This window comes from Cyphomyrmex costatus, unplaced genomic scaffold (assembly GCF_001594065.2).
Source record: "Cyphomyrmex costatus isolate MS0001 unplaced genomic scaffold, Ccosl1.0 scaffold8, whole genome shotgun sequence".
In the NCBI taxonomy this organism is placed as follows: domain Eukaryota; kingdom Metazoa; phylum Arthropoda; class Insecta; order Hymenoptera; family Formicidae; genus Cyphomyrmex; species Cyphomyrmex costatus.
Genome location: NW_017280375.1, coordinates 1106535 through 1116939, shown reverse-complemented (window position 1 = coordinate 1116939; position 10405 = coordinate 1106535). Strand labels below are relative to the sequence as shown.

The following is a 10405-nucleotide window of genomic DNA, read 5'->3' as shown; positions in this document are numbered from 1 at the left end:
ATTTTTTTGATAGATTAGAAGAACGGAACAGAGAATTGGAAAGTAATTTGAAAGATATGCATCATTTCATTAAAACTTTACAAGAAGAAAAAACGCAAGAAATAAGCAATTTAAAATCACAAATAGCTTCCTATATTAGCAAAATAATAGCATATAAACATCAATTAATTACTTTCGAAAAAGCAAGGATTGATGATAAATATAGTCATACTGTAACAACTATAAACATTGATGAAAAATATAAAAATACTCGAATCATGCTCATTTCACGAATTAAATTTTTAAGTAATTATATTTTATTAGTATCTTGTATGATTACATGGTTTGCGACAAAAAACAGCACTAAAATGAAACTATAGTCATTTTTCGCAATTTTCAACTTCAAGATTATAGATCAGTTAAGTTGTACTTTTTGCAAAAAGTGATTTTTTTTATACATACATCTTGAAGTTCAATATCCTAATAAAAATTCCAACTTTTCGAACTTGGCGAGCTGATGCTCGTGCTGCCGTCTTGGAAAATTAACGTCCAAAACACATTTTTTTCGTAGAACTTACTGATGAAGAGATTTTGCAAAAAAACTGTGTTTTTTGACATAAAAAACTTTGTCGATAAAAATCCATTTAAAGACATTTATTTGACATTATTTAGAGTATTTCTGCCAAAATTCATGACAATCAGACGTTTGACATTTTCGGAAGTTCATCCTAAAAACCCTCAAAACTGTTTAAAAAACACTAGAATTCAAGGTTTATTTTGATCGGTTAAAAATTATTCTTTTTTGTCAAACACCTTTGTAAATTGTCTTTCCTTTTTTCTTCTTCCTTCTTATCTATCTCCTCTTTCATTTATTTAAAATATACTAATTTTTATATGTTAAGGAGCCAAATGTAATATTTTAGAAGATTATAAATCAATACAACATATTTTGGAAAAAAAACTAAATACAAGAAATCAATTCTTAATTAACGAAAAAGAACAGGTAGTAGATAATTTATATAAAATTGAATGTAAATTCAAGATTGACAGAGAAAGGTATAACAAATAAATTTTGTTTTCTTTTATTGCAAAGTTATAGAAAAATTATGTAAATGTCTTATATTTTTTTATTAAGCTACACCTTTCCATCATAGAAAATCAAATTGAGAATAGGTAAAAAATTTAGTACTTTTTAGGTGCTTAGGTACTTATGTAGTACTCTATTTCGAATTTTGATGCTCAAACCGTTTAGTAGGAAAAAAAAATAAAAAATGAAAGGTGCAGCTTATTATTAATAACAAACTGCAACCCCCATCCTCTTTTTTATTTTGTTTCCTACTAAACAGTTCGACTTAAACTACCAAAATTCAGAATAAAGTAATAAATTAGCATCTAAAAAGCACTACATTTTTTACCTATTCCCAACTTAATTTTCTATGGTGGAAGGTGCAACTTGTCATTAAACTTAATAAACGTAAATATCTTATTTGACTATTGTATCCTATGCAGATTCAAAAAAGAATTATATAATAATGTTTTGAATCTGGTCAATATATTTCAAATGGAAGTATTGAATAATATGCCACGTTCCATATCCAACTTATTATTGGAAAATATAGCTGTAAAGAATCAGTTGTCAATGATCATGGAAAGTGTAACTTCTAAAACACAAGACTGCCTCTTGAGCTCGTAAATTAATTTATATTTACATACATACATACATAGATACATGTTACAATATATATGTACAGGATGTTCCTATTTGGAGCTTCAGATACAATTATCTGTCAAACTATTCCAAAAAATATTTTAATTTGAATTTATTTTGTTTCAAGATATTTTTTTACACATTTCTAGAGGCATCCAAGATTCAGTTTAAGTGTCGCGGTTTGTTTTTCATTAATTAGAAAAATCATATATTATATTAAAAATATATATATAATTTAACTTGAAAAATTAAAAATTACTTTTAAAATTTTAAAAGTATGTCAATATATAGAGAATCTGTGACCATTAAAAAAATATCCTTTTCAAAACAATAGTATCACTTAAAACATTTTTTGGAATAATGAACAGTTTGGGAGATAATTGCGTCCAAAAGCTTCAAATAAAATACTTGTATATGTTTAAAAATCTATTTTTAATTTAAAGTTGTATTTTTACAAATTACATCGTGACATTTATTATTTCGTAGGAATGCAGCAAGAGAACATAAAAGAAATATCAATAATATGCATTTAAGTACGACAAGATCTATAGTAATTTCTGAATTAGAAAAGTCTATAATCACAAAGTTACATAAAATACGAAAAAGTTTACCCAAATTAGACAAATCTACTTATTTTACTGAAGAGCAATATATAATAAAGAAAGATAATGCTAACATTTTAATGCGCAAACGTGAGACGCACATGAAATATATGGAACTATTACTTTACTGCGGAAAACAAAAACTCGATATTGCAAAATATCAGAAAAAATGGATATCTAATCAGTTGCAAGAACAATTTCACAATTTATACGACATTAAATATGTGTTTAAAAGTCTTAAAATAAAAAAATAAATAATCATGAATGATAAAAATGAGATTAAAAGAACTGAAATATGACCTTAATTCAAATCTAAAATAAAAATGGCTAAAATATAAAGGTGTAATAAAATAAAACAAAATCAAATGAGAAATGAAGTAATAAAAAAATTAATATATATGTATATCTATACACCATAGTTAAATGTGTTTATATGCTTACGCAATAAAATTAAAGCATTTTCACTAATAAAAAAAATTGTATATTGTAAAATTTTTGATAAATATTAGAAATTGATAAATATTTGATACTCTGAGATAAAAAGACTCTCACCCACTGTTTTCATGGATTAGAAACATTCCGAGCGGACACTTGTCTAGGCTACGCCGCTACATCTAGGCGGTTAGGTCCCAAGTGGGTAGAATATGTTATTTTTATTATAGCGGCCCCGAACTAATAAGAAAACTATTGTCTATACATCCCACTGTTTACATGATAGCAGATAGCTATCCTAAATAATTAGCAAAAATAAAATACACACATATATAAATCTATAGTTTTAATTTCATATATAAAATATATGAAAATATTTAACAATGTATTACAGTTATTAAAGAAATCGCAATAGTAATGAGTACGGAAATAGAAATATATGAAGCATGAATAAAATGTAACCTGAACGCATGCTTATATCGCAATATTTCACGGCTGTGATGTGACAATTCTCTCTCTCCTAACCTCAACAGTCGCGAACTTCAACGTTTAATATCACGGTTCGGAGGAAGGGGGGGCAAAGCGACACCTTTTTTTTGTCAGATTCGTTAATTTTGTACAGAAACGCATCGAATGAGTGTATTTTTATCAAAATTCGAAGTGAGAGAGAGAGAGAGAGAGAGAGAGAGAGAGAGAGAGAGAGAGAGAGAACTGGTGCAAAAGTTCAGTCAAAAAGAACAGGCCTAGACATTCACTGTCACTACACGGACGCTAAGTTTACGATACACCCACTACATAAAAAGAAATCGATAGAATATAAATGCGTGCACAAACTGTCCTTTTTTTTTGTTTTTAGAGTAACCGCACTGTCTATCGGGAAAGAAACGAGAACGAGATAGCAAAAGCCAAAGGACTAGAGAGAGAGACGCTCGCAAACGCACAACCCTTACCACCGTCCAGACCCCACACCCACACCATCCAGTTAGTGTACAGTGTGCACGGTGCAGTAGGATTGAGGCTACAGTAGGCATTAGCGATATTTAGTCATATTTCTAAGGAGATAAAGCAGTAATAGTAAAGGCAAAGAAGCAGCAGAAATTAATGTAACTTAAGAGAAACGAATTTATAAGGATGATAATCCGGAGAAAAGTGTGGCCGCGGACTATCAGCGATCTGCTGTCGATGGTCTTCGTCCTGATAGCAGCACCTCTTATGTACTGGTTTGGATTGTGGATAGTTATGCCGGAATTGTACAGGGACGAGAATTTGACATACATGTTCCATTTCATTCTTGGCAACTTCATTATGTTGAATATCATAGGTAACTTTACGTATACGGTGCTGTGCGATACCAGCACCGGTGGGCAGATAGTACCAGTAAGCACTGCGAAAGCATCAGACGGTTGGAGGCTATGTGCAGCCTGCGAGTGCTTATCACCGCCACGTTCGTGGCATTGCAACATTTGTGATACCTGCATCCTCAAACGCGATCACCACTGCGTGTTTACTGGCTGTTGCATAGGCTATTACAATCATAGGTACTTTATTATGTTCCTGTGGTACCTATTCCTTGGTGCAGCATATGCCTTCTGCTATAGCAGTATCTTCATCTGGAGCAGAATACCCTTCGAATTTCCAATATCTATCATCAAGATGGTCTTTCCCGTTGCAATCTTCTTTTTTGGCTTCGACAACTCCATCGATCAATTTTACTTGTTGCTGTATGTAATGTCAGCGATGGGCACTTTATATACCGGAGTGTTGTGCATTTATCACTTCAATTTGATTCTCAAGGGCGTTGTGGGTAATGAGAGCAACAAGAAAGATTTTACGTACAATATGGGTTGGAAAGACAACATTAGAGAGGTATTTGGAGAACGATGGTATCTAACATGGCTACTTCCTTATATAAAGTCACAGTTGCTTCATGATGGAGTTTCATGGCATCACTTGTATTTGAAAAAAGATTGAATTATTGTGATTAAGTGTTGTGATTCTTTTCAAATTATGAAATATATAAACATTAAAAATTTTGGAGATAACTTGATGGCCAAACAACAAAGATTAATTTCAACTATTAAAGACTTCACTTTTTCAATCAAAGCATACTAACTGAAGTAATCAATAATTTCTTATACATTAAAGCGTATTATCTATTCTGTATAACTATTATAAACAAGATTTGTATAAAACACGCAGTATTATATAATTTTATTTAATATACATACACAAATCATTATATATTTTTTGGCATATCTAAAATCACATCAATCATTAATATTAATTACCTCTTATATTAAAGCTGAATGAACACAAAAATTTCCCTACATTTTTCTAACTTTCTTAGGACTGGTTGTTCCACTGTTTAATAAATTTTATGCATTAGGAAGTCTTAGCAATTCATGTATATAATTACTACTCTAGTAATCTTGCTACTTACCTATCTTATAAAATTTATTGAAAGCATGGAACAATCGATCCTTGGTTGCCTAATGTATTATTTTTTGAAGACTATACTTTATGAAGCATGTTAATTTTGTTGTTATTTTTAAAAACAATAGAATATTTAATTGTACATTATGCATTTAATTGTACATTGTACGAATATTTTATTAAAAAACTGTACATATAAGAAAAACAATGGTTTATATACATAATCAATAAAAGAAGAAACAATTTTTCTCTGATACTTATTTACAAATTAAATATTTATAAAAGATTTCATTGGCATATATATTTGTAGATTTATAACTTACAACCATAATAATCTTTTATACGATCTCTCTCATATTGTATTTTAAAATTCGCTGTCAGTACAGAAAATTTATATTGCATGTAATGCGAATTATAAATTTTCAACGCTTAGAATGAATTTTAGAACATAGCCTTTGATTACTCAAGTTTACAATTATATTATGCCAACTAGATTATGATTTTACATTTTGTTTCTTTAATTTTTTTTTAATTAAATATTAACAATTGTGTACAATTTTTTCCTTATCTGAATACCTGTTTACCCTAAACGGTATAAAGTTTCTTATGTAAATAGTATAAAGTGTAAAAGAACTATGTAAAATAATATAAAAGGAAGGCGTATGTAAATATTTCAGGAAGCACGAAGCTAGAATATAAAATTGTAGTATCATTTTTCAATACCTGATATGCTATGGTAATTAATTGTATTGTCATTTTATACTGTTTAGGGTTTCCAATACAATATATAATAATAATAATATATAATAATATAATTTCGACAGAAAATCTTTTTATAATCAACCACATCGCTTTCAGATAAAGAAGCGCTAAATTTTCATCATTTTTTTATGACATGATTTTATGATTATAAATGTATATAATAATTTAACATACTACAGTAAGATGAGAGAACACACATTATTCTGTACCTGTAGTAATATTAAATAATCGAATGTATTTCATAAATGTACTTCATTCATTCTTATTTTGTCATCTGTAGGAGGGTAGTTCAAAAAGTCCTCAGCCTAATACAGAAATAATGAAAGATTACATGAAATCTTAGTGAAATGATGCTTATGGGACCAAACACATGTATTATATATTTGTTTTAGCTCTCTGTAATAGCAATTTTGTACACATTGCATAATAAATTAAATTAAAATCATGAGATTTTACAATTACAATTGAAGAAATGTGAGCAGATGCATTGTCATGGTGCATCCAAAAGTTGCTTTACACGACCGAAACAAAAAACTAATGAACGCATCTGTTTAAAATTTTAAGTATCTCTGTGAAGAATCAAATTTGTCTAAAATCATAACAGATTAATCTTTGTGGCGTTATTTCTGTGTTAAGCTGGGAGCTTTTCGAACTGTCCTCATATATTATAATCAGACATATACTACAGCGCATTAATTTCAATACACCACCAAATTCGTTAGTTTCTCTGAAAAGAATGAACGTAATATGAATGTTTTGCTCATTTGTAAACAATGTATATGAGTATAAAACATGTTTATATACCTAAATAAATCCATGTTTATCACAAATTCTTTTGTTTACTGCTTTCCAAAAAGTCGACGATTTGGTGTATTAAAATTAATGAGCGAGATAGTGTTAACAAATGGGTTTTAAAACATTATAGCATTAGACACGTATCTTATCACTACAGCACCTCGTAATTTTGCATGCGTATTTTGTTTATTTTCAGAAATCAAATATTATCCGGCTGTTCTGTTTCTTCAAAATTACAATTTTCAAGAACTTTTATATAAATAATGTATAAATATAATACATGTAAACACTGAAAGTGTTTATAATAATAGGTGGACTCATTTCTGTGCAAACATATCAAGTTTATCCTTTATAAAGAAATTAACAAATCTGAAGATATACTGAAATTAATGAGTGGTACATTTATAATTCTTTATTTTTTTACAAAACGATACGAACATCTAAGTAGAAACCATCTCTTATAAAATTGATAGTATAATAAAGATATATTTTCTTTGGATGAGTTTAAGGCAACGTTACAAAATACTGATCATTAATTCGAAAACTTAGAAGAGTTTTATAATTGATTACAATTCCATTTTTATTCTAAAAAATTATCGTCCAGATTTGAAAGTAATCGATATAAAATGTATGCTGTGTTTCTCAGTAAAAAAGTATATTTTTGTATATAATCTGCAAAATATTTGATTCTGATTAAACGTATTCTCACTTGAATTGAGAGAGGAGGTTCTTTTTTTAAAATCAATTTAGAGCTTAAATCCATTTTGATTTCTTAGTTTCTTATTATCGATATTGTTTGTTTCGCTATTGACTTATTTTAATGCAGAAAAATTTTTGAATTGTATTTGCTCAAATTTAAATTCAACTTTTATCGCAGTTGGAATGATTATTATAGCTAAAAGATATCACAACCCAAGAATCTAAAATTTAAAAGTTATCTTGATACTTAAGTGCTTAAGTGACTTGCTGGTCCTGAAATGTTACATGATTATATGCATAAAGTGCAAAGTATAAGAAAAAAAGATTATACTTTGGACAGTAGATTAATGTGACCCTTTTTTTTATACGTCCTCTTAACGGCGAACTTGATGCATACTAACACGAGTATTGCAGCTGAGGTAACATACAACACCACACAGATGCTGATATCGAATATGTTCAAGTCCCAACCGAAAGCCGTGGCGCGCTTCGTCTCCTTAGCAAGTCTTTCTAGTCTCATTCTCGAGTCATTGCCATTAGTCATACCTACTTCTTGTGAAGTGCTAATTTCATCAAACTTGATGCTATTATAGCCATACTTCACTTTTAGATATCGTAAAACCTCTTCCTCATTCCAGCTATTATTAACATGTCTGCATGCCGGGCAGTGTTCAGCTGCGGGATATTGTATCTTCTTATGCTCAGGATCCTCCGTATAGTCGCCTGACAATCGGGCATTTACTTGATTGTGTGCTTTCCACAACCAGAGCACTGCTTCATCTTTGCTACGTACATCGAATATCTTGCTTTTATCCGCCATATCCAGAAAATGCGCAGCACAATCAGCGCAACCAAAAAAGGTTCCAATGTAGCTATGCATCGCTCGCAGCACTGCCGCAGGATCCTGCGACAAAGCCTGAATAACATCTTTGTTGCGGTCTAACGCGAAATTTACAGTCAGCATGTGAAACATGGTCCATAATCCACAGGGATATCCACGATATGAATCCGTACTTCCCTTACATCCTATCCATTGACGAGGCTCTCCCGAATATACCGGTGACATTTCTTCTTCCATCGTTTTCGCTAGTTGACTGAACTCTTCGCCGGTCATAGCATTCTTCTTTTCGACAATGTCGTGTATCACTTCCAAATATACGTTATTATGTCGCAGAGGAAAATACGTCGCTAATACCACAAGGTATTTTTTTAACGCCTTCATTTTCTCACCATCTATTGAGTTCATCAAAGATATCTCGTGATTGATTGAATAACGTAGCGCATTCTCTAGATCAATTTGATACAAATAATCATTAGTGTTTTTCGACAATTGTAATTGTTCCTCTACCACTTCATGATTTTTCGTAATCGTTGAGATAGTTTTTTGATGTGTACTTTCCACAATATGCATAGTGTCATGGGACACTGTTGTAATCGTCTCATCGATATTAATTCCTCTTGCGAGTATATAATCCTTGATAGCTTGCCGAATTCCTTGCCTCGTCGGTATTCTCACGCTGATAATTTTCTGTGATTCATTGCGTCCAAAGGCTATCAAAGTTGGAAACTTGGTAACTTTGTTCATTACACATAATAGTTCGTTATCGGAAGTCACTCTACGTATCTGTAAGCTGCGGATTTTATGTAAATCAAGAATAACTTCTGTACCTAAATGTGAATCCGTGTTCTCGAAAATCAGAAAGAAATGCTTTACATTGCTAGATGCAGTTTTCCATATATCTGTTATTTCAACATTCCTGTGAACAAATAAGATATATTAAAGTATTTTTGAAATGTAAAAATAGTGAATAAATAACAAATAACACATTTACAATTAATAATAACAAATAACAGTTTGTGAAACAATTTTATTTTACTCTTATTATCAAAATAATTAATAATTTTTCTACTATAAAATTTTTTTATTTAAAATATTATTTATTAATAATATATAAAATTATAAATTGAATGAATTTTTTTGTTTAGTTATAAGGAGAAAGTATCCAGGTATTACCTGTGGAAAATTTATGACATACCTGTATGGTGCAATGTTAGGCCATGTAGATCCCCGTCCTTCCTGTTGTTCTGTTTCAAGCCTATTAATTAAATTACTTTTCACTGAATCAACGCTGTCCCCCTTTTCTATCACTATACCCAAGGACGGCGAGTGTGCGTTTATAGAGAAATATTTTAACATTGGATAGTGCATGATCTCGTACTCACGACAGATCGGATTGTTGTCACCATCGGCACAATCAATAGCCGAAACGACAACAATATCATTCCAAGCTGAAATATTATTTTTATTAATTATTATGAATTTTTATTTATTTATTTATCATGTACATGTAAATAAGTTAAAGTGAATAATTTCGTGAATACAGTTTTCTTAGTTTTCTATTCTGACCAAATTAATTTTTCAGGAAGATTATTTAGATAAGTTTAACAAAGAGAGAGAGAGAGAGAGAGAAACTTACGTAGAATATCACTTGCCAAAGCCTTCCACGTTGGTGCAAATCTATAACAAAAGCCACACCAACTGTTATAAAACTCAACCAACCAGCTCCTGGTGCTCTCGTAAACACTTGTTTTGAAATTTGTGGCATTGAGTATTACTACATCATCACTGGCATTGTATAAGCCTTGACCACCTAGGTTAACCAGACTTTGAGACTGATCTTTATGAGCTACTGCAATTGCGCTGTTCCAGGTTATCATTAGAATGTTGAATAGACATAATCTTAGTATAATTCCTGTTACTTCTAGCTGCTCCATCTTGCATCTCTAATAATTGACATTAGAATCCAACTACTCCTACTTTATCTATAATTATAAAATATTAAATGGTCAATAAAGTATCAAAGTAACGTTATATATATACATGTGAATTTAATATTGCATACATTAACTTTTTTTAAAAGTTAAAAGTCTTATCATATTCTCTCAATTCTCAATATTATAATTAAGATTCTTTTTAATTAAGTTCACCATTGGA

At 30.3% G+C, this 10405-nt stretch overlaps 2 protein-coding genes across 2 annotated transcripts; one reads left to right on the top strand and one right to left on the bottom strand.

The window, feature by feature from the left end:
- Positions 1–3407: 3407 nt before the first annotated feature.
- LOC108781307 (probable palmitoyltransferase ZDHHC24) lies at positions 3408–4769 on the top strand. Its single transcript, XM_018549241.1, has one exon. It carries the CDS (start codon positions 3853–3855, stop codon positions 4690–4692), a length of 840 nt encoding a protein of 279 aa, XP_018404743.1. The 5' UTR covers positions 3408–3852; the 3' UTR covers positions 4693–4769.
- A 2913-nt stretch (positions 4770–7682) lies between these two features.
- Positions 7683–10198, bottom strand: LOC108781308 (sulfhydryl oxidase 2). The gene is made up of 3 exons (XM_018549242.1): positions 9888–10198; positions 9447–9699; positions 7683–9167 (listed from the first exon to the last, which is right to left on the bottom strand). Exons 1-3 carry the CDS (start codon positions 10183–10185, stop codon positions 7736–7738), a joined length of 1983 nt encoding a protein of 660 aa, XP_018404744.1. The 5' UTR covers positions 10186–10198; the 3' UTR covers positions 7683–7735.
- Between the last annotated feature and the right edge of the window lie 207 nt (positions 10199–10405).

Bases quoted from the DNA above. Each gene is read 5' to 3' on its own strand.
- LOC108781308 (XM_018549242.1), bottom strand. From the start codon at position 10,185: ATGGAGCAGCTAGAAGTAACAGGAATTATACTAAGATTATGTCTATTC. The intron at 9,700-9,887 runs GTAAGTTTCTCT...ATAATATTTCAG, and splicing joins TTTGGCAAGTGATATTCTAC to CTTGGAATGATATTGTTGTC. The intron at 9,168-9,446 runs GTATGTCATAAA...ATTTGTTCACAG, and splicing joins CCTAACATTGCACCATACAG to GAATGTTGAAATAACAGATA.
- LOC108781307 (XM_018549241.1), top strand. From the start codon at position 3,853: ATGATAATCCGGAGAAAAGTGTGGCCGCGGACTATCAGCGATCTGCTG.